The sequence below is a fragment of the Phyllobates terribilis genome, unplaced genomic scaffold (assembly GCF_046119375.1).
Source record: "Phyllobates terribilis strain yellow unplaced genomic scaffold, ASM4611937v1 Scaffold_6__1_contigs__length_29720123, whole genome shotgun sequence".
NCBI lineage: Eukaryota > Metazoa > Chordata > Amphibia > Anura > Dendrobatidae > Phyllobates > Phyllobates terribilis.
In genome coordinates, this window is record NW_027362766.1 from 3,984,612 (window position 1) to 4,006,356 (window position 21,745).

Genomic DNA, 21,745 nt, shown 5'->3' on the forward strand with positions numbered 1-21,745 from the left:
TCCAGGTCTTGTGTGTGGTGTGTGTGTCCAGGTCTTGTGTGTGTGTGTGTGTGTGTGTGTGTCCAGGTCTTGTGTGTGTGTGTGTCCAGGTCTGTGTGGTGTGTGTCCAGGTCTTGTGTGTGTGTCCAGGTCTGTGTGAGATTCCAGGTCTTGTGTGTGTGTGTGTGTGTGTCAGGTCTTGTGTGTGTGTGTGTGTGTGTGTGTGTGTCCAGGTCTTGTGTGTGTGTGTGTCCAGGTCTTGGTGTGTGTGTGTGTGTCCAGGTCTTGTGTGTGTGTGTGTGTGTGTGTGTGTCCAGGTCTGTGTGTGTGTGTGTGATCCAGGTCTTGTGTGTGTGTGTGTGTGTGCCAGGTCTTGTGTGTGTGTCCAGGTCTTGTGTGTGTGTGTCCAGGTCTTGTGTGTGTGTCCAGGTCTTGTGTGTGTGTCCAGGTCTTGTGTGTGTGTGTGTGTGTGTGTGTGTGTCCAGGTCTTGTGTGTGTGTGTGTGTGTCCAGGTCTTGTTTTTTGTGTGTGTGTGTCCAGGTCTTGTGTGGTGTGTGTCCAGGTCTTGTGTGTGTGTGTGTCCAGGTCTTGTGTGTGTGTGTCCAGGTCTTTGTGTGTGTGTTGTGTGTGTGTCCAGGTCTTGTGTGTGTGTGTGTGTCCAGGTCTGTGTGTGTGTGTGTGTCCAGGTCTTGTGTGTGTGTGTGTCCAGGTCTTGTGTGTGTGTGTGTGTCCAGGTCTTGTGTGTGTGTCCAGGTCTTGTGTGTGTGTGTCCAGGTCTTGTGTGTGTGTGTCCAGGTCTTGTGTGTGTGTGTGTCCAGGTCTTGTGTGTGTGTGTGTGTCCAGGTCTTGGGTGTGTGTGTGTCCAGGTCTTGTGTGTGTGTGTCCAGGTCTTGTGTGTGTGTGTGTGTGTCCAGGTCTTGTGTGTGTGTCGTGTCTTGTGGTGTGTGTCCAGTCTTGTGGTGTGTGTGTCCAGGTCTTGTGTGTGTGTGTGTCCAGGTCTTGTTTGTGTGTGTGTGTCCAGGTCTTTGTTGTGTGTGTGTGTCCAGGTCTTGTGTGTGTGTGTCCAGGTCTTGTGTGTGTGTGTGTCCAGGTCTTGTGTGTGTGTCCAGGTCTGGTTGTGTGTGTGTGTCCAGGTCTTGTGTGTGTGGTGTGTCCAGGTCTTGTGTGTGTGTCCAGGTCTTGTGTGTGTCCAGGTCTTGTGTGTGTGTGTGTCCAGTCTTTGTCTTGTGTGTGTGTCCAGGTCTTGTGTGTGTGTCCAGGTCTTGTGTGTGTGTGTGTCCAGGTCTTGTGTGTGTGTCAGGTCTTGTGTGTGTGTCCAGGTCTTGTGTGTGTGTCCAGGTCTTGTGTGTGTGTGTCCAGGTCTTGTGTGTGTGTCCAGGTCTTGTGTGTGTGTCCATGTCTTGTGTGTGTCCAGGTCTTGTGTGTGTGTGTGTCCAGGTCTTGTGTGTGTGTGTGTGTGTCCAGGTCTTGTGTGTGTGTGTCCAGGTCTGTGTGTGTGTCCAGGTCTTGTGTGTGTGTGTGTGTGTGTCCAGGTCTTGTGTGTGTGTGTGTCCAGGTCTTGTGTGTGTGTGTGTGTGTCCAGGTCTTGTGTGTGTGTGTGTGTGTGTCCAGGTCTTGTGTGTGTGTGTGTGTGTGTCCAGGTCTTGTGTGTGTGTGTGTGTGTCCAGGTCTTGTGTGTGTGTGTGTGTCCAGGTCTGTGTGTGTGTGTGTGTGTCCAGGTCTTGTGTGTGTGTGTGTCCAGGTCTTGTGTTGTGTGTGTGTCCAGGTCTTGTGTGTGTGTGTGTCCAGGTCTTGTGTGTGTGTGTGTCCAGGTCTTGGTGTGTGTGTGTGTCCAGGTCTTGTGTGTGTGTGTGTCCAGGTCTTGTGTGTGTGTGTGTCCAGGTCTTGTGTGTGTGTGTGTCCAGGTCTTGTGTGTGTGTGTGTCCAGGTCTTGTGTGTGTGTGTGTCCAGGTCTTGTGTGTGTGTGTGTCCAGGTCTTGTTGTGTGTGTGTGTGTCCAGGTCTTGTGTTGTGTGTGTGTGTCCAGGTCTTGTGTGTGTGTGTGTCCAGGTCTTGTGTGTGTGTGTGTCCAGGTCTTGTGTGTGTGTGTGTGTCCAGGTCTTGTCTGTGTGTGTGTGTGTGTCCAGGTCTGGTGTGTGTGTGTGTGTCCAGGTCTTGTGTGTGTGTGTGTCCAGGTCTTGTGTGTGTGTGTGTCCAGGTCTTGTGTGTGTGTGTGTGTGTGTGTGTCCAGGTCTTGTGTGTGTCCAGGTCTTGTGTGTGTCCAGGTCTTGTTGTGTGTGTCCAGGTCTTGTGTGTGTGTGTGTCCAGGTCTTGTGTGTGTGTGTCCAGGTCTTGTCTTGTGTGTGTGTGTGTCCAGGTCTTGTCTTCTGTGTTGTGTGTCCAGGTCTTGTGTGTGTGTGTGTCCAGGTGTCTTGTCTTTGTGTGTGCAGGTCGTGTGTGTGTCCAGGTCTTGTCTGTTGTTGTGTGTGTGTGTGTCCAGGTCTTGTGTGGTGTGTGTGTGTCCAGGTCTTGTGTGTGTGTGTGTGTGTCCAGGTCTTGTGTGTGTGTGTGTGTCCAGGTCTGTGTGTGTGTGTCCAGGTCTTGTCTTGTGTGTGTGTGTGTCCAGGTCCTTGTCTTGTTGTGTGTGTGTGTCCAGGTCTTGTGTGTGTGTGTGTCCAGGTCTTGTGTGTGTGTCCAGGTCTTGTGTGTGTCCAGGTCTTGTGTGTGTCCAGGTCTTGTGTGTGTGTCCAGGTCTTGTGTGTGTCCAGGTCTTGTGTGTGTCCAGGTCTTGTGTGTGTCCAGGTCTTGTGTGTGTCCAGGTCTTGTGTGTGTCCAGGTCTTGTGTGTGTCTGTGTGTGTCCAGGTCTTGTGTGTGGGTTGTTGTGTGTGTGTGTGTGTGTCCAGGTCTTGTGTGTGTGTGTGTCCAGGTCTTGTGTGTGTGTGTGTCCAGGTCTTGTGTGTGTGTGTGTCCAGGTCTGTGTGTGTGTGTGTGTGTGTGTGTGTGTGTCCAGGTCTTGTGTGTGTGTCCAGGTCTTGTGTGTGTGTCCAGGTCTTGTGTGTGTGTCCAGGTCTTGTGTGTGTGTGTCCAGGTCTTGTGTGTGTGTGTCCAGGTCTTGTGTGTGTGTGTGTGTGTGTGTGTGTGTGTGTCCAGGTCTTGTGTGTGTGTGTGTGTCCAGGTCTTGTGTGTGTGTGTGTGTTGTGTCCAGGTCTTGTGTGTGTGTCCAGGTCTTGTGTGTGTGTGTCCAGGTCTTGTGTGTGTGTGTGTCCAGGTCTTGTGTGTGTGTGTGTGTCCAGGTCTTGTGGTGTGTGTGTGTCCAGGTCTTGTGTGTGTGTGTGTGTGTCCAGGTCTTGTGTGTGTCCAGGTCTTGTGTGTGTGTGTGTGTGTCCAGGTCTTGTGTGTGTGTGTCCAGGTCTTGTGTGTGTGTGTGTGTGTCCAGGTCTTGTGTGTGTGTGTGTGTCCAGGTCTTGTGTGTGTGTCCAGGTCTTGTGTGTGTGTGTCCAGGTCTTGTGTGTGTGTGTGTGTGTGTGTGTCCAGGTCTTGTGTGTGTGTGTGTGTGTGTGTCCAGGTCTTGTGTGTGTGTGTCCAGGTCTTGTGTGTGTGTGTCCAGGTCTTGTGTGTGTGTGTCCAGGTCTTGTGTGTGTGTGTGTGTGTGTGTGTGTGTCCAGGTGGTGTGTGTGTGTGTGTGTGTGTGTGTGTGTCCAGGTCTTTGTGTGTGTGTGTGTCCAGGTCTTGTGTGTGTGTGTGTGTCCAGGTTGTGTGTGTGTGTGTCCAGGTCGTGTGTGTGTGTGTGTCCAGGTCGTGTGTGTGTGTGTGTGTCCAGGTCTTGTGTGTGCGTGTCCAGGTCTTGTGTGTGTGCGTGTCCAGGTCTTGTGTGTGTGCGTGTCCAGGTCTTGTGTGTGTGCGTGTCCAGGTCTTGTGTGTGTGTGTCCAGGTCTTGTGTGTGTGTGTGTCCAGGTCTTGTGTGTGTGTGTGTCCAGGTCTTGTGTGTGTGTGTGTCCAGGTCTTGTGTGTGTGTGTGTGTCCAGGTCTTGTGTGTGTGTGTGTCCAGGTCTTGTGTGTGTGTGTGTCCAGGTCTTGTGTGTGTGTGTGTCCAGGTCTTGTGTGTGTGTGTGTGTCCAGGTCTTGTGTGTGTGTGTCCAGGTCTTGTGTGTGTGTGTGTCCAGGTCTTGTGTGTGTGTGTGTCCAGGTCTTGTGTGTGTGTGTGTCCAGGTCTTGTGTGTGTGTGTGTGTGTCCAGGTCTTGTGTGTGTGTCCAGGTCTTGTGTGTGTGTGTGTGTCCAGGTCTTGTGTGTGTGTGTGTGTCCAGGTCTTGTGTGTGTGTGTGTCCAGGTCTTGTGTGTGTGTGTGTCCAGGTCTTGTGTGTGTGTGTGTCCAGGTCTTGTGTGTGTGTGTGTCCAGGTCTTGTGTGTGTGTGTGTCCAGGTCTTGTGTGTGTGTGTGTCCAGGTCTTGTGTGTGTGTGTGTGTGTGTCCAGGTCTTGTGTGTGTGTGTGTGTCCAGGTCTTGTGTGTGTGTGTGTGTGTGTGTGTCCAGGTCTTGTGTGTGTGTGTGTGTCCAGGTCTTGTGTGTGTGTGTGTGTGTGTCCAGGTCTTGTGTGTGTGTGTGTCCAGGTCTTGTGTGTGTGTGTCCAGGTCTTGTGTGTGTGTGTCCAGGTCTTGTGCGTGTGTGTGTGTGTCCAGGTCTTGTGTGTGTGTGTCCAGGTCTTGTGTGTGTGTGTGTCCAGGTCTTGTGTGTGTGTGTGTCCAGGTCTTGTGTGTGTGTGTGTCCAGGTCTTGTGTGTGTGTGTGTCCAGGTCTTGTGTGTGTGTGTGTCCAGGTCGTGTGTGTGTGTGTCCAGGTCTTGTGTGTGTGTGCGTGTGTCCAGGTCTTGTGTGTGTGTGCGTGTGTCCAGGTCTTGTGTGTGTGTGCGTGTGTCCAGGTCTTGTGTGTGTGTGTCCAGGTCTTGTGTGTGTGTGTCCAGGTCTTGTGTGTGTGTGTCCAGGTCTTGTGTGTGTGTGTCCAGGTCTTGTGTGTGTGTGTCCAGGTCTTGTGTGTGTGTGTCCAGGTCTTGTGCGTGTGTGTGTGTGTCCAGGTCTTGTGTGTGTGTGTCCAGGTCTTGTGTGTGTGTGTGTGTGTGTGTGTCCAGGTCTTGTGTGTGTGTGTGTCCAGGTCTTGTGTTTGTGTGTGTGTCCAGGTCTTGTGTGTGTGTGTGTCCAGGTCTTGTGTGTGTGTGTGTGTGTGTGTCCAGGTCTTGTGTGTGTGTGTGTGTGTGTGTGTGTGTGTGTCCAGGTCTTGTGTGTGTGTGTGTGTGTCCAGGTCTTGTGTGTGTGTGTGTGTGTCCAGGTCGTGTGTGTGTGTGTGTGTCCAGGTCGTGTGTGTGTGTGTGTGTCCAGGTCGTGTGTGTGTGTGTGTGTCCAGGTCGTGTGTGTGTGTGTGTGTCCAGGTCGTGTGTGTGTGTGTGTGTCCAGGTCGTGTGTGTGTGTGTGTGTGTGTCCAGGTCTTGTGTGTGTGTCCAGGTCTTGTGTGTGTGTCCAGGTCTTGTGTGTGTGTCCAGGTCTTGTGTGTGTGTCCAGGTCTTGTGTGTGTGTCCAGGTCTTGTGTGTGTGTCCAGGTCTTGTGTGTGTGTGTGTCCAGGTCTTGTGTGTGCGTGTGTGTGTCCAGGTCTTGTGTGTGTGTGTGTGTGTCCAGGTCTTGTGTGTGTGTGTGTGTCCAGGTCTTGTGTGTGTGTGTGTGTCCAGGTCTTGTGTGTGTGTCCAGGTCTTGTGTGTGTGTCCAGGTCTTGTGTGTGTGTCCAGGTCTTGTGTGTGTGTGTCCAGGTCTTGTGTGTGTGTGTGTCCAGGTCTTGTGTGTGTGTGTGTGTCCAGGTCTTGTGTGTGTGTGTGTGTGTGTCCAGGTCTTGTGTGTGTGTGTCCAGGTCTTGTGTGTGTGTGTCCAGGTCTTGTGTGTGTGTGTCCAGGTCTTGTGTGTGTGTGTCCAGGTCTTGTGTGTGTGTGTCCAGGTCTTGTGTGTGTGTGTCCAGGTCTTGTGTGTGTGTGTCCAGGTCTTGTGTGTGTGTGTGTCCAGGTCGTGTGTGTGTGTGTGTGTGTGTGTGTCCAGGTCTTGTGTGTGTGTGTGTGTCCAGGTCTTGTGTGTGTGTGTGTGTGTCCAGGTCTTGTGTGTGTGTGTCCAGGTTGTGTGTGTGTGTGTCCAGGTCGTGTGTGTGTGTGTGTCCAGGTCGTGTGTGTGTGTGTGTGTCCAGGTCGTGTGTGTGTGTGCGTGTCCAGGTCTTGTGTGTGTGCGTGTCCAGGTCTTGTGTGTGTGCGTGTCCAGGTCTTGTGTGTGTGCGTGTCCAGGTCTTGTGTGTGTGTGTGTGTGTGTCCAGGTCTTGTGTGTGTGTGTGTCCAGGTCTTGTGTGTGTGTGTGTCCAGGTCTTGTGTGTGTGTGTGTCCAGGTCTTGTGTGTGTGTGTGTCCAGGTCTTGTGTGTGTGTGTGTCCAGGTCTTGTGTGTGTGTGTGTCCAGGTCTTGTGTGTGTGTGTGTCCAGGTCTTGTGTGTGTGTGTGTCCAGGTCTTGTGTGTGTGTGTGTGTCCAGGTCTTGTGTGTGTGTGTGTCCAGGTCTTGTGTGTGTGTGTGTCCAGGTCTTGTGTGTGTGTGTGTCCAGGTCTTGTGTGTGTGTGTGTCCAGGTCTTGTGTGTGTGTGTGTCCAGGTCTTGTGTGTGTGTGTGTCCAGGTCTTGTGTGTGTGTGTGTCCAGGTCTTGTGTGTGTGTGTGTCCAGGTCTTGTGTGTGTGTGTGTCCAGGTCTTGTGTGTGTGTGTGTGTCCAGGTCTTGTGTGTGTGTGTGTGTCCAGGTCTTGTGTGTGTGTGTGTCCAGGTCTTTGTGTGTGTGTGTTGTGTCCAGTCTTGTGTGTTGTGTGTGTGTGTCCAGGTTTTGTGTGTGTGTGTGTGTCCAGGTCTTGTGTGTGTGTGTGTGTCCAGGTCTTGTGTGTGTGTGTGTGTCCAGGTCTTGTGTGTGTGTGTGTGTGTCCAGGTCTTGTGTGTGTGTGTGTGTGTCCAGGTCTTGTGTGTGTGTGTGTGTGTCCAGGTCTTGTGTGTGTGTGTGTGTGTCCAGGTCTTGTGTGTGTGTGTGTGTCCAGGTCTTTGTGTGTGTGTGTGTGTGTGTGTGTGTGTGTCCAGGTCTTTGTGTGTGTGTGTGTGTGTGTGTGTGTGTCCAGGTCTTGTGTGTGTGTGTGTGTGTGTGTGTCCAGGTCTTTGTGTGTGTGTGTGTGTGTCCAGGTCGTGTGTGTGTGTGTGTGTGTGTCCAGGTCGTGTGTGTGTGTGTGTGTGTGTCCAGGTCTTGTGTGTGTGTGTGTCCAGGTCTTGTGTGTGTCCAGGTCTTGTGTGTGTCCAGGTCTTGTGTGTGTCCAGGTCTTGTGTGTGTCCAGGTCTTGTGTGTGTCCAGGTCTTGTGTGTGTCCCAGGGTCTTGTGTGTGTCCAGGTCTTGTGTGTGTCCAGGTCTTGTGTGTGTCCAGGTCTTGTGTGTGTCCAGGTCTTGTGTGTGTCCAGGTCTTGTGTGTGTCCAGGTCTTGTGTGTGTCCAGGTCTTGTGTGTGTCCAGGTCTTGTGTGTGTCCAGGTCTTGTGTGTGTGTGTGTGTCCAGGTCTTGTGTGTGTGTGTGTGTGTGTGTGTCCAGGTCTTGTGTGTCCAGGTCTTGTGTGTGTGTGTGTGTGTCCAGGTCTTGTGTGTCCAGGTCTTGTGTGTGTGTGTGTGTGTGTGTGTCCAGGTCTTGTGTGTCCAGGTCTTGTGTGTGTGTGTGTGTCCAGGTCTTTTGTGTGTGTGTGTGTGTGTGTATCCAGGTCGTGTGTGTGTGTGTGTGTCCAGGTCTTGTGTGTGTGTGTGTGTGTGTGTCCAGGTCTTGTGTGTGTGTGTGTGTGTGTCCAGGTCTTGTGTGTGTCCAGGTCTTGTGTGTGTCCAGGTCTTGTGTGTGTCCAGGTCTTGTGTGTGTCCAGGTCTTGTGTGTGTCCAGGTCTTGTGTGTGTCCAGGTCTTGTGTGTGTCCAGGTCTTGTGTGTGTCCAGGTCTTGTGTGTGTGTGTGTGTCCAGGTCTTGTGTGTGTGTGTGTGTGTGTCCAGGTCTTGTGTGTGTGTGTGTGTGTCCAGGTCTTGTGTGTCCAGGTCTTGTGTGTGTGTGTGTGTGTGTGTCCAGGTCTTGTGTGTCCAGGTCTTGTGTGTGTGTGTGTGTGTGTCCAGGTCTTGTGTGTGTGTGTGTGTGTGTCCAGGTCTTGTGTGTGTGTGTGTGTGTCCAGGTCTTGTGTGTGTGTGTGTGTGTGTGTGTCCAGGTCTTGTGTGTGTGTCCAGGTCGTGTGTGTGTGTGTCCAGGTCTTGTGTGTGTGTGTGTGTGTGTGTCCAGGTCTTGTGTGTGTGTGTGTGTGTGTGTGTCCAGGTCTTGTGTGTGTGTGTGTCTCCAGGTCTTGTGTGTGTGTGTGTGTGTCTCCAGGTCTTGTGTGTGTGTGTCTGTGTGTGTCTCCAGGTCTTGTGTGTGTCTGTGTGTGTCTCCAGGTCTTGTGTGTGTCTGTGTCCAGGTCTTGTGTGTGTGTGTGTCCAGGTCTTGTGTGTGTGTGTCCAGGTCTTGTGTGTGTGTCCAGGTCTTGTGTGTGTGTGTCCAGGTCTTGTGTGTGTGTGTCCAGGTCTTGTGTGTGTGTGTCCAGGTCTTGTGTGTGTGTGTCCAGGTCTTGTGTGTGTGTGTCCAGGTCTTGTGTGTGTGTGTCCAGGTCTTGTGTGTGTGTGTCCAGGTCTTGTGTGTGTGTGTCCAGGTCTTGTGTGTGTGTGTCCAGGTCTTGTGTGTGTGTGTCCAGGTCTTGTGTGTGTGTGTCCAGGTCTTGTGTGTGTGTGTCCAGGTCTTGTGTGTGTGTCCAGGTCTTGTGTGTGTGTGTCCAGGTCTTGTGTGTGTGTGTCCAGGTCTTGTGTGTGTGTGTCCAGGTCTTGTGTGTGTGTGTCCAGGTCTTGTGTGTGTGTGTCCAGGTCTTGTGTGTGTGTGTCCAGGTCTTGTGTGTGTGTGTCCAGGTCTTGTGTGTGTGTGTGTGTCCAGGTCGTGTGTGTGTGTGTGTGTCCAGGTCTTGTGTGTGTGTGTGTGTCCAGGTCTTGTGTGTGTGTGTGTGTCCAGGTCTGTGTGTGTGTGTGTGTCCAGGTCTTTGTGTGTGTGTGTGTGTCCAGGTCTTGTGTGTGTGTGTGTGTCCAGGTCTTGTGTGTGTGTGTGTGTCCAGGTCTTGTGTGTGTGTCCAGGTCTTTGTGTGTGTGTGTGTGTGTCCAGGTCTTGTGTGTGTGTGTGTGTCCAGGTCTTGTGTGTGTGTGTGTGTGTGTCCAGGTCTTGTGTGTGTGTGTGTGTGTGTGTGTGTGTGTCCAGGTCTTTGTGTGTGTGTGTCCAGGTCTTGTGTGTGTGTCCAGGTCTTGTGTGTGTGTGTCCAGGTCTTTGTGTGTGTGTGTCCAGGTCTTGTGTGTGTGTGTGTGTGTGTCCAGGTCTTGTGTGTGTGTGTGTGTGTCCAGGTCTTGTGTGTGTGTGTGTGTGTGTGTGTCCAGGTCTTTGTGTGTGTGTGTCCAGGTCTTGTGTGTGTGTGTGTGTCCAGGTCTTGTGTGTGTGTGTCCAGGTCTTGTGTGTGTGTGTGTGTGTCCAGGTCTTTGTGTGTGTGTGTGTCCAGGTCTTGTGTGTGTGTGTGTGTGTGTGTCCAGGTCTTGTGTGTGTGTCCAGGTCGTGTGTGTGTGTGTCCAGGTCTTGTGTGTGTGTCCAGGTCTTGTGTGTGTGTCCAGGTCGTGTGTGTGTGTGTGTCCAGGTCTTGTGTGTGTGTCCAGGTCTTGTGTGTGTGTGTGTGTCCAGGTCTTGTGTGTGTGTGTGTGTGTCCAGGTCTTGTGTGTGTGTGTGTGTGTGTCCAGGTCTTGTGTGTGTGTGTGTGTGTGTGTCCAGGTCTTGTGTGTGTGTGTGTCCAGGTCTTGTGTGTGTGTGTGTCCAGGTCTTGTGTGTGTGTGTGTCCAGGTCTTGTGTGTGTGTGTCCAGGTCTTGTGTGTGTGTGTGTGTGTCCAGGTCTTGTGTGTGTGTGTGTGTCCAGGTCTTGTGTGTGTGTGTGTGTGTCCAGGTCTTGTGTGTGTGTGTGTGTCCAGGTCTTGTGTGTGTGTGTGTCCAGGTCTTGTGTGTGTGTGTGTGTCCAGGTCTTGTGTGTGTGTGTGTCCAGGTCTTGTGTGTGTGTGTGTGTGTCCAGGTCTTGTGTGTGTGTGTCCAGGTCTTGTGTGTGTGTGTGTGTGTGTGTGTGTGTGTGTGTGTGTGTGTGTGTGTGTGTCCAGGTCTTGTGTGTGTGTGTGTGTCCAGGTCTTGTGTGTGTGTGTCCAGGTCGTGTGTGTGTGTGTGTGTGTGTCCAGGTCGTGTGTGTGTGTGTCCAGGTCTTGTGTGTGTGTGTGTGTCCAGGTCTTGTGTGTGTGTGTGTGTGTGTCCAGGTCTTGTGTGTGTGTGTGTGTCCAGGTCTTGTGTGTGTGTGTGTGTGTCCAGGTCTTGTGTGTGTGTGTGTGTGTCCAGGTCTTGTGTGTGTGTGTGTCCAGGTCTTGGTGTGTGTGTGTGTCCAGGTCTTGTGTGTGTGTGTGTCCAGGTCTTGTGTGTGTGTGTGTCCAGGTCTTGTGTGTGTGTGTGTCCAGGTCTTGTGTGTGTGTGTGTGTGTGTCCAGGTCTTGTGTGTGTGTGTGTGTGTCCAGGTCTTGTGTGTGTGTGTCCAGGTCTTGTGTGTGTGTGTCCAGGTCTTGTGTGTGTGTGTGTCCAGGTCTTGTGTGTGTGTGTGTCCAGGTCTTGTGTGTGTGTGTGTCCAGGTCTTGTGTGTGTGTGTGTCCAGGTCTTGTGTGTGTGTGTGTCCAGGTCTTGTGTGTGTGTGTGTGTGTGTCCAGGTCTTGTGTGTGTGTGTGTGTCCAGGTCTTGTGTGTGTGTGTGTGTGTGTGTCCAGGTCTTGTGTGTGTGTGTGTGTGTGTCCAGGTCTTGTGTGTGTGTGTGTCCAGGTCTTGTGTGTGTGTGTGTCCAGGTCTTGTGTGTGTGTGTGTCCAGGTCTTGTGTGTGTGTGTGTCCAGGTCTTGTGTGTGTGTGTGTCCAGGTCTTGTGTGTGTGTGTGTCCAGGTCTTGTGTGTGTGTGTGTCCAGGTCTTGTGTGTGTGTGTGTGTCCAGGTCTTGTGTGTGTGTGTGTCCAGGTCTTGTGTGTGTGTGTGTCCAGGTCTTGTGTGTGTGTGTGTCCAGGTCTTGTGTGTGTGTGTGTGTGTCCAGGTCTTGTGTGTGTGTGTGTGTGTGTGTGTCCAGGTCTTGTGTGTGTGTCCAGGTCTTGTGTGTGTGTGTGTGTGTGTGTCCAGGTCTTGTGTGTGTGTGTGTCCAGGTCTTGTGTGTGTGTGTGTGTGTGTCCAGGTCTTGTGTGTGTGTGTGTGTGTGTCCAGGTCTTGTGTGTGTGTGTGTGTGTCCAGGTCTTGTGTGTGTGTGCGTCCAGGTCTTGTGTGTGTGTGCGTCCAGGTCTTGTGTGTGTGTGTGTCCAGGTCTTGTGTTTGTGTGTGTCCAGGTCTTGTGTGTGTGTGTGTGTCCAGGTCTTGTGTGTGTGTGTGTCCAGGTCTTGTGTGTGTGTGTGTGTGTGTCCAGGTCTTGTGTGTGTGTGTCCAGGTCTTGTGTGTGTGTGTCCAGGTCTTGTGTGTGTGTGTGTCCAGGTCTTGTGTGTGTGTGTGTCCAGGTCTTGTGTGTGTGTGTGTCCAGGTCTTGTGTGTGTGTGTGTCCAGGTCTTGTGTGTGTGTGTGTCCAGGTCTTGTGTGTGTGTGTGTGTGTCCAGGTCTTGTGTGTGTGTGTGTCCAGGTCTTGTGTGTGTGTCCAGGTCTTTGTGTGTGTGTGTGTGTGTGTCCAGGTCTTGTGTGTGTGTGTGTCCAGGTCTTGTGTGTGTGTGTGTCCAGGTCTTGTGTGTGTGTCCAGGTCTTGTGTGTGTGTGTGTGTGTGTCCAGGTCTTGTGTGTGTGTGTGTGTGTCCAGGTCTTGTGTGTGTGTGTGTGTGTCCAGGTCTTGTGTGTGTGTGTGTGTGTGTCCAGGTCTTGTGTGTGTGTGTCCAGGTCTTGTGTGTGTGTGTGTGTCCAGGTCTTGTGTGTGTGTGTGTCCAGGTCTTGTGTGTGTGTGTGTCCAGGTCTTGTGTGTGTCCAGGTCTTGTGTGTGTGTGTCCAGGTTCTTGTGTGTGTGTGTGTGTGTGTGTCCAGGTCGTGTGTGTGTGTGTGTCCAGGTCTTGTGTGTGTGTGTGTGTGTGTGTGTGTCCAGGTCTTGTGTGTGTGTGTGTCCAGGTCTTGTGTGTGTGTGTGTGTGTGTCCAGGTCTTTTGTGTGTGTGTGTGTGTGTGTGTGTATCCAGGTCGTGTGTGTGTGTGTGTCCAGGTCTTGTGTGTGTGTGTGTGTGTCCAGGTCTTGTGTGTGTCCAGGTCTTGTGTGTGTCCAGGTCTTGTGTGTGTCCAGGTCTTGTGTGTGTCCAGGTCTTGTGTGTGTCCAGGTCTTGTGTGTGTCCAGGTCTTGTGTGTGTCCAGGTCTTGTGTGTGTGTGTGTGTGTGTGTGTGTGTGTCCAGGTCTTGTGTGTGTGTGTGTGTCCAGGTCTTGTGTGTGTGTGTGTGTCCAGGTCTTGTGTGTGTGTGTGTGTCCAGGTCTTGTGTGTGTGTGTGTGTGTCCAGGTCTTGTGTGTGTGTGTGTGTGTCCAGGTCTTGTGTGTGTGTGTGTGTGTGTCCAGGTCTTGTGTGTGTGTGTGTGTGTGTGTGTGTCCAGGTCTTGTGTGTGTGTGTGTGTGTCCAGGTCTTGTGTGTGTGTGTGTGTCCAGGTCTTTTGTGTGTGTGTCCAGGTCTTGTGTGTGTGTGTGTCCAGGTCTTGTGTGTGTGTGTGTCCAGGTCTTGTGTGTGTGTGTGTCCAGGTCTTGTGTGTGTGTCCAGGTCTTGTGTGTGTGTGTCCAGGTCTTGTGTGTGTGTGTCCAGGTCTTGTGTGTGTGTGTGTCCAGGTCTTGTGTGTGTGTGTGTGTGTGTGTCCAGGTCTTGTGTGTGTGTGTGTCCAGGTCTTGTGTGTGTGTGTGTGTGTGTGTCCAGGTCTTGTGTGTGTGTGTGTGTGTCCAGGTCTTGTGTGTGTGTGTCGTGTGTGTGTGTGTGTGGTCTTGTGTGTGTGTGTGTGTGTGTGTCCAGGTCTTGTGTGTGTGTGTGTGTGTGTGTGTCCAGGTCTTGTGTGTGTGTCCAGGTCTTGTGTGTGTGTCCAGGTCTTGTGTGTGTGTGTCCAGGTCTTGTGTGTGTGTGTCCAGGTCTTGTGTGTGTGTGTGTGTGTGTGTGTCCAGGTCTTGTGTGTGTGTGTGTGTGTGTGTGTGTGTGTGTGTCCAGGTCTTGTGTGTGTGTGTCCAGGTCTTGTGTGTGTGTGTGTGTCCAGGTCTTGTGTGTGTGTGTGTGTGTCCAGGTCTTGTGTGTGTGTGTGTCCAGGTCGTGTGTGTGTGTGTGTGTGTGTGTGTCCAGGTCTTGTGTGTGTGTGTCCAGGTCTTGTGTGTGTGTGTCCAGGTCTTGTGTGTGTGTGTGTGTGTCCAGGTCTGTGTGTGTGTGTGTGTGTCCAGGTCTTGTGTGTGTGTGTGTGTGTCCAGGTCGTGTGTGTGTGTGTCCAGGTCTTGTGTGTGTGTGTGTGTCCAGGTCTTGTGTGTGTGTGTGTGTGTGTCCAGGTCTTGTGTGTGTGTGTGTGTGTGTGTCCAGGTCTTGTGTGTGTGTGTGTGTGTGTGTGTCCAGGTCTTGTGTGTGTGTGTGTGTGTGTGTGTCCAGGTCTTGTGTGTGTGTGTGTGTATCCAGGTCGTGTGTGTGTGTGTGTGTGTGTGTCCAGGTCTTGTGTGTGTGTGTGTGTGTCCAGGTCTTGTGTGTGTCCAGGTCTTGTGTGTGTCCAGGTCTTGTGTGTGTCCAGGTCTTGTGTGTGTCCAGGTCTTGTGTGTGTCCAGGTCTTGTGTGTGTCCAGGTCTTGTGTGTGTGTGTGTGTGTCCAGGTCTTGTGTGTGTGTGTGTGTCCAGGTCTTGTGTGTGTGTGTGTCCAGGTCTTGTGTGTGTGTGTGTCCAGGTCTTGTGTGTGTGTCCAGGTCTTGTGTGTGTGTGTGTCCAGGTCTTGTGTGTGTGTCCAGGTCTTGTGTGTGTGTGTGTGTGTGTGTGTCCAGGTCTTGTGTGTGTGTGTGTGTCCAGGTCTTGTGTGTGTGTGTGTCCAGGTCTTGTGTGTGTGTCCAGGTCTTGTGTGTGTGTGTGTGTGTGTGTCCAGGTCTTGTGTGTGTGTGTGTCCAGGTCTTTGTGTGTGTGTGTGTGTGTCCAGGTCTTGTGTGTGTGTGTGTGTGTCCAGGTCTTGTGTGTGTGTGTGTGTGTCCAGGTCTTGTGTGTGTGTGTGTGTGTCCAGGTCTTGTGTGTGTGTGTGTGTGTGTGTCCAGGTCTTGTGTGTGTGTGTGTGTGTGTGTCCAGGTCTTGTGTGTGTGTGTGTGTGTGTGTCCAGGTCTTGTGTGTGTGTGTGTGTGTGTCCAGGTCTTGTGTGTGTGTCCAGGTCTTGTGTGTGTGTGTGTGTCCAGGTCTTGTGTGTGTGTGTGTGTCCAGGTCTTGTGTGTGTGTGTCCAGGTCTTGTGTGTGTGTGTGTGTGTTGTGTCCAGGTCTTGTGTGTGTGTGTGTGTGTGTGTCCAGGTCTTGTGTGTGTGTGTCCAGGTCTTGTGTGTGTGTGTCCAGGTCTTGTGTGTGTGTGTCCAGGTCTTGTGTGTGTGTGTGTGTCCAGGTCTTGTGTGTGTGTGTGTGTCCAGGTCTTGTGTGTGTGTGTGTGTCCAGGTCTTGTGTGTGTGTGTGTGTGTCCAGGTCTTGTGTGTGTGTGTGTGTCCAGGTCGTGTGTGTGTGTGTGTGTGTGTGTGTGTGTGTGTGTGTCCAGGTCTTGTGTGTGTGTGTCCAGGTCTTGTGTGTGTGTGTGTGTGTCCAGGTCTTGTGTGTGTGTGTGTGTGTCCAGGTCTTGTGTGTGTGTGTGTGTCCAGGTCGTGTGTGTGTGTGTCCAGGTCTTGTGTGTGTGTGTGTGTCCAGGTCTTGTGTGTGTGTGTGTGTGTGTCCAGGTCTTGTGTGTGTGTGTGTGTGTGTGTGTGTGTGTGTCCAGGTCTTGTGTGTGTGTGTGTGTGTGTGTCCAGGTCTTGTGTGTGTGTGTGTATCCAGGTCGTGTGTGTGTGTGTGTGTCCAGGTCTTGTGTGTGTCCAGGTCTTGTGTGTGTCCAGGTCTTGTGTGTGTCCAGGTCTTGTGTGTGTGTGTGTGTGTCCAGGTCTTGTGTGTGTGTGTGTGTCCAGGTCTTGTGTGTGTGTGTGTGTCCAGGTCTGTGTGTGTGTGTGTGTGTCCAGGTCTTGTGTGTGTGTGTGTGTGTGTCCAGGTCTTGTGTGTGTGTGTCCAGGTCTTGTGTGTGTGTCCAGGTCTTGTGTGTGTGTGTGTGTGTGTGTGTCCAGGTCTTGTGTGTGTGTGTGTGTCCAGGTCTGTGTGTGTGTGTGTGTCCAGGTCTTGTGTGTGTGTGTGTGTGTGTCCAGGTCTTGTGTGTGTGTGTGTCCAGGTCTTGTGTGTGTGTGTGTGTGTCCAGGTCTTGTGTGTGTGTGTGTGTGTGTCCAGGTCTTGTGTGTGTGTGTGTGTGTCCAGGTCTTGTGTGTGTGTCCAGGTCTTGTGTGTGTGTCCAGGTCTTGTGTGTGTGTGTGTGTCCAGGTCTTGTGTGTGTGTGTGTGTGTCCAGGTCTTGTGTGTGTGTGTGTGTCCAGGTCTTGTGTGTGTGTGTGTGTGTGTCCAGGTCTTGTGTGTGTGTGTGTGTCCAGGTCTTGTGTGTGTGTGTGTGTGTGTCCAGGTCTTGTGTGTGTGTCCAGGTCTTGTGTGTGTGTGTGTGTCCAGGTCTTGTGTGTGTGTGTGTGTGTGTGTGTCCAGGTCTTGTGTGTGTGTGTGTGTGTGTGTGTGTGTCCAGGTCTTGTGTGTGTGTGTGTGTGTGTGTGTCCAGGTCTGTGTGTGTGTGTGTGTCCAGGTCTTGTGTGTGTGTGTGTCCAGGTCGTGTGTGTGTGTGTGTGTCCAGGTCTTGTGTGTGTCTGTGTGTCCTGGGCGCGTCTCTTCTCACATCCCAGGCATGTAATTGTGATGCTTTCTCCCTGAGCAGTTATGCCGCTCACTCCTCGGACAGACGGGCCTACGATCGGAGATACTGTGAGAACTACAGAAGGAACGGATATAGCAGAGAGCGGGGAGACGTGTATTACGAAGCAGAGTATCGCCACTCCTACGACTACCACCGATCCCGAGATGACAGCTATAGGAGCTGCAAGAGCAGCCGGCGCAAGCCTAAGCGCAGGAAGCGTAGGACAAGGTCTTATAGCCAGTCCTCCTCGGTGAGTGTCCCCAGCGGCTTGTCCCTTATGTTTCCCCTTTTTCTTCTTAGATTGGTAAGTGTCCCTCCCTTCGCTGTGGTGTTGGGTAGTTGCGGGATTGGCTGCAGGTTGTGGTAGAGGCAGAGCGCCGCTCATTACAGTAGAAGATGTATAGTGCCGGCTCCACACAGTCCGTCTGACCGCACGGCGCCTCTATGCGTCCGCTGTCCGGACCGGGTATGAGGGCTGTTGGGGTGGGGGTGTTGCTTCTCTCCTGGGGACAGCCTGGCAGCAGCTTGCTTCTCTGCCCCTAATAATACACCTGCTCGCCCATCTGATGGCTGGGGTGGCGGTCAGGAGAAGGCCCAACAATAGTGACCTTTACGTGCTAATGGCAGCTGCCCACAGTGTAATGTATGGCCGCCTCCTGACCGGCTTCCTGCAGCATCGTCTGGGGAAAGGAGTCAAGCAGCTGAGTCTCTGCATCGGATACTTTACTTGGGCTGCTCAGAGGGGTCTCAAGGGAGCAGAGGGGGCTGGCAGAGCCGATCATACATGTGTGCAAAAGGGGTCGGGAGAGAAAGGTCAGCCCCAAAAGTGTGTGTATGACCAGCCCAATAGGACGACTGCAGATGGGGAGAGGTGTAGATAACATTGGGGGGGTGCAGGTGCCATGTGTACAGGTGGGGGGAGGGGTATAGATAACATTGGGGGCGGGTATAGGTGCTCCGTAGCCTGGTTGGGGACGGGTGTAGGTGTCCTGTAGCCGGGGTGGGGGGCTGGTGTAGGCGCCCTGTAGCCTGGTTGGGGACGGGTGTAGGTGCCCCGTAGCCTGGTTGGGGGCGGGTGTAGGTGCCCCGTAGCCTGCTTGGGGGGCAGGTGTAGGTGCCCCGTAGCCTGCTTGGGGGGGGCGGGTGTAGGTGGCCCGTAGCCTGCTTGGGGGGGCGGGTGTAGGTGCCTCTTAGCCTGGTTGGGCGCGGGTGTGGGTGCCCCGTAGCCTGGTTGGGGGCGGGTGCCCCGTAGCCCGGTTGGGGGCGGGTGCAGGTGCTGCGAGTATAGGTGGGTTGCCCTGTACACAGGTGGTGGGGTTTGCTGCCGGTACCATGGCGCCGCGCTCCTATCGCTGTTTGCTCCTGTTTCTTTTGCTTGCTGCACATTGTACACTATGGACAGAATGTTTTTTGCTTTATTTTCTGATTTCTTTGATTTTCTGAGTTAGTGTATTTTGTATCTTGACCTGTTCCCTTGCAATATCCCTATCGTTATATATTCCTATGTGCCGTATGAATTGGCTGGGAATCTACTGCACACCCTCCTACCTCAAAACTACAATGTGAATTTCCAAACCAACCAACCTATGTGCCGCTGGTTTGAAAATCTGATTGGCTGGTGAATGGTGGTGTATTTCCGGGAAATGACGGGCCCGTGACTACAGAGGAGTCGCCAGAGCAGCAGGCAGGCCAAGAGTGTGGAAGACGACGTGGAGGGGCACCTGATCTATCGCAGCGGCGACTGGCTACAAGAACGATGTACAGCCAAATCGTAACATAATTTAGCTCTCTAGTTCTAAGCTCCCCCTCCCCAGAGACGCTGCAGACCTGTCTGTCTTTGTGTTGATTTGAGTTTTATTTTAAGACACAGAAGCCCCCTCCTCCTCCTCCTCTTCCTCCTTTCTTCTCATTAAAGCCTCCATGTTATATAGTGTTCTGTATTGTTAGTCGGAGGGCAGGAAGTTAGCGTAACTGTTATGGCTCCACGCCCAGCCTGATATAATGCCTTTCACTGGCTCTATCTGTGGGGTCTCCAGCTCCTCCTCACCCTGACTTCTCTGCTTCTCCTCACAGATGAGATTATCAGTACTCTGGGAGAAGGGACGTTTGGCCGAGTCGTGCAGTGTGTGGACCACCGGAGGTGAGTGATGGGGGTGGGGGAGGTGAGTGATGGGGGTGGGGAGCAACCTCTCCTCTGATAACTCCATGTGGTGTGCCTGGTCTCAAATGACTTCCTGCCCACAGAGGGGGTGCCAGAGTGGCTTTAAAAATCATCAAAAATGTGGAAAAATACAAGGAGGCAGCACGACTAGAGATAAATGTTCTGGAGAAGATTAACGAGAAGGATCCAGACAATAAGCAGTAAGTGCGCCCCCTGCTGGCCGCCCCACCTGGTGCGCGCTGTGTGGTTGTGATCTGTCCTGTACTCTCTGCAGCCTCTGCGTCCGGATGTTTGACTGGTTCGACTATCATGGACACATGTGCCTTTCCTTCGAGCTCCTGGGCCTCAGCACTTTCGATTTCCTCAAAGAAAATAATTACCTTCCATACCCGATTCAGCAAGTGCGGCACATGGCTCAGCAGGTGTGCCACGCGGTGAAGTGTAAGTGCTTCCTGGTGGATAGATGGTGGGCCAGGGCCGCACGGACAGAGGGTAATTACTGCCGTTCTTCTCAGTTCTCCATGACAATAAGCTGACGCACACGGACCTGAAGCCGGAGAATATTCTCTTTGTGAACTCAGACTTTGAGCTCACCTATAACATGGAGAAGGTGGGTGCCAGGCTCTGCTTCATGCACTTGGTATTTGGGGTACGCCCCTGCGGTTGTCCTTCAGCCCGTGCCTAATGCTTGTTCTTGTATGGTCCCTCCCTGTGACCTCCCTCCACCCAAGAAGAGAGATGAACGGGCTGTAAAGAGCACAGATATCCGGGTGGTGGATTTTGGTAGCGCCACCTTTGACCACGAGCACCATAGCACCATTGTGTCCACGCGGCACTACCGTGCCCCGGAGGTGATTCTGGGTGAGTAGCCGCCCCTCCTCCTCCTGGCGCTGCCGCCCCTCCTCCTCCTGGCGCTGCCGCCCCTCCTCCTCCTGGCGCTGCCGCCCCTCCTCCTCCTGGCGCTGCCGCCCCTCCTCCTCCTGGCGCTGCCGCCCCTCCTCCTCCTGGCGCTGCCGCCCCTCCTCCTCCTGGCGCTGCCGCCCCTCCTCCTCCTGGCGCTGCCGCCCCTCCTCCTCCTGGCGCTGCCGCCCCTCCTCCTCCTGGCGCTGCCGCCCCTCCTCCTCCTGGCGCTGCCGCCCCTCCTCCTCCTGGCGCTGCCGCCCCTCCTCCTCCCGGCGCTGCCGTCCCTCCCCCTCCCTCCCTCCCCCTCCCTCCCTCCCCCTCCCTCCCTCCCTCCCCCTCCCTCCCTCCCCCCCCTCCCTCCCTCCTTCCCTCCCTCCCCTCCCTCCCCCTCCCTCCCTCCCTCCCTCCCTCCCTCCCCCTCCCTCCCTCCCCCTCCCTCCTTCCTTCCTTCCGTCCTTTCCTCCCTTCCTCCCTTCCGCCCTCCCTCCCTCCCTCCCTCCTCCTGACACTGCCGCCCCTCTCCTTTCCCACAGAACTCGGCTGGAGTCAGCCCTGCGACGTCTGGAGCATCGGGTGCATCATCTTTGAGTATTACGTGGGCTTTACCCTCTTCCAGGTAAGCAGGGTCCTTTCACTAGTTCGCCGTACACGTGTCGCCCACCGCTGATCACCTCTCCTCCGCAGACACACGACAATCGGGAACACCTGGCCATGATGGAGAGGATTCTGGGGCCCATCCCGTCACGGATGATCAGGAAGACCAGGTGAGTGCATGGGAGGTGGTGCCCGCTGCTGGTCCGGGGGCACCGTCTCATCGCCATCTCCCTGCAGGAAGCAGAAATACTTCTACCACAACCGGCTGGACTGGGACGACAGCACGTCAGCAGGCCGATACGTGCGCGACAACTGTAAGCCGCTGAGGGTAAGGCGAGCCGGGCTGCGCTGCGCTACGCCTCACGTGGCCGGCGCGGTCGGGCTCTGACCATTCTGCCTTGTCCTTCTTCCAGAGGTACATGCTGTGTGACGCGGAGGAGCACCGCCAGCTGTTTGATCTGATCGAGTCCATGTTGGAGTATGAGCCGTCCAAGCGCTGCACGCTCTCCCAGGCGCTGAAACACTCCTTCTTCACCCCCCTGAAGAGCGAGCACACTTCCAAGCACTGGGACATGGGCCGGGACATCAGCCGATGAGGCCGCCACACGTCCAAGCACTGGGACATGGGCCGGGACATCAGCCGATGAGGCCGCCACACGTCCAAGCACTGGGACATGGGCCGGGACATCAGCCGATGAGGCCGCCACACGTCCAAGCACTGGGACATGGGCCGGGACATCAGCCGATGAGGCCGCCAGCCTCTGCCCGAGCTTTCCTCTATTGCCATGAACTGTTGATATGTGAAATAGTCTATAAATATATATATATATATATTGTACAGGGCGAGCGACGCCTGCCGTGTACATAGCGGAGCGTGCTGCTGGTGGGCCGCTGCCCTGCGCCTGTACAGGTCTCCCATAATTTATAATGTCAGTGTTACGGCAGCGGGCGACCACCTCCGGCTGGTTTTATATAAAATGTTTTGTACAGTGATTTGTGAGAAATAAACACAAACTGTTTGTATGTGTCGCATCATACAGCTCCGATGGGGGTGGGAGGGAGATGATGACCTGGACTCTGTCACCCCTCTGGTGACTGTGACTCCCAGAGACACCCACTGGTGACTGTCCACGTCACAATCCCTACCCCTGAGTGATCCTCTACACACAAAGATACCCTGAGGGGGACCCACTCACACACCCCACCCAATATAGACCCCTGAGGGACCCACTGAAAGACGCACACCCCACCTAATATAGACCCCCTGAGGGACCCACTGAAAGACACACCCCACCCAATATAGACCCCTGAGGGACCCACTGAAAGACGCACACCCCACCCAATATAGATCCCTGACGGACCCACTGAAAGACGCACCCCCCACCCAATATAAACCCCTGACGGACCCACTGAAAGACGCACACCCCACCCAATATAGACCCCTGAGGGACCCAGTGAAAGACGCACCCCCCACCCAATATAGACCCCTGAGGGACCCAGTGAAAGACGCACCCCCCACCCAATATAGACCCCTGAGGGACCCAGTGAAAGACGCACCCCCCACCCAATATAGACCCCTGAGGGACCCACTGAAAGACGCACACCTCACCCAATATAGACCCCTGAGGGACCCACTGAAAGACGCACACCCCACCCAATATAGACCCCTGAGGGACCCACTGAAAGACGCACACCCCACCCAATATAGACCCCTGAGGGACCCACTGAAAGACGCACACCCCACCCAATATAGACCCCTGAGGGACCCACTGAAAGACGCACACCCCACCCAATATAGACCCCTGAGGGACCCACTGAAAGGCGCACACCCCACCCAATATAGACCCCTGAGGGACCCACTGAAAGGCGCACACCCCACCCAATATAGACAACTGAGGGACCCACTGAAAGACGCACACCCCACCCAATATAGACCCCTGAGGGACACACACCCCACCCAATATAGACCCCTGAGGGACCCACTGAAAGACGCACACCCCACCCAATATAGACCCCTGAGGGACTCACTGAAAGACACACACCCCACCCAATATGGACCCCTGA

The 21,745-nt window shown here is 53.8% G+C and overlaps 1 protein-coding gene across 4 annotated transcripts in view; it reads left to right on the forward strand.

The window, feature by feature from the left end:
• Positions 1-20,704, forward strand: part of CLK2 (CDC like kinase 2) — a 32,623-nt gene extending 11,919 nt beyond the window's left edge. The window contains exons 3-13 of one of the 4 annotated variants that reach the window (XM_073637287.1): positions 16,045-16,273; positions 17,688-17,781; positions 18,097-18,163; positions 18,268-18,384; positions 18,459-18,625; positions 18,700-18,794; positions 18,916-19,045; positions 19,621-19,703; positions 19,772-19,851; positions 19,919-20,009; positions 20,095-20,704. In XM_073637287.1, the coding sequence (XP_073493388.1) occupies positions 16,045-16,273; positions 17,688-17,781; positions 18,097-18,163; positions 18,268-18,384; positions 18,459-18,625; positions 18,700-18,794; positions 18,916-19,045; positions 19,621-19,703; positions 19,772-19,851; positions 19,919-20,009; positions 20,095-20,277 (1,336 nt within the window). In that variant the 3' untranslated portion in view covers positions 20,278-20,704. Of the gene's footprint in view, positions 1-16,044; positions 16,274-17,687; positions 17,782-18,096; positions 18,164-18,267; positions 18,385-18,458; positions 18,626-18,699; positions 18,795-18,915; positions 19,046-19,620; positions 19,852-19,918; positions 20,010-20,094 lie in introns of all 4 variants that reach the window. The other 3 variants (XM_073637288.1, XM_073637289.1, XM_073637290.1) reach the window with 3 other exon arrangements.
• The last annotated feature ends 1,041 nt before the right edge of the window (positions 20,705-21,745 follow it).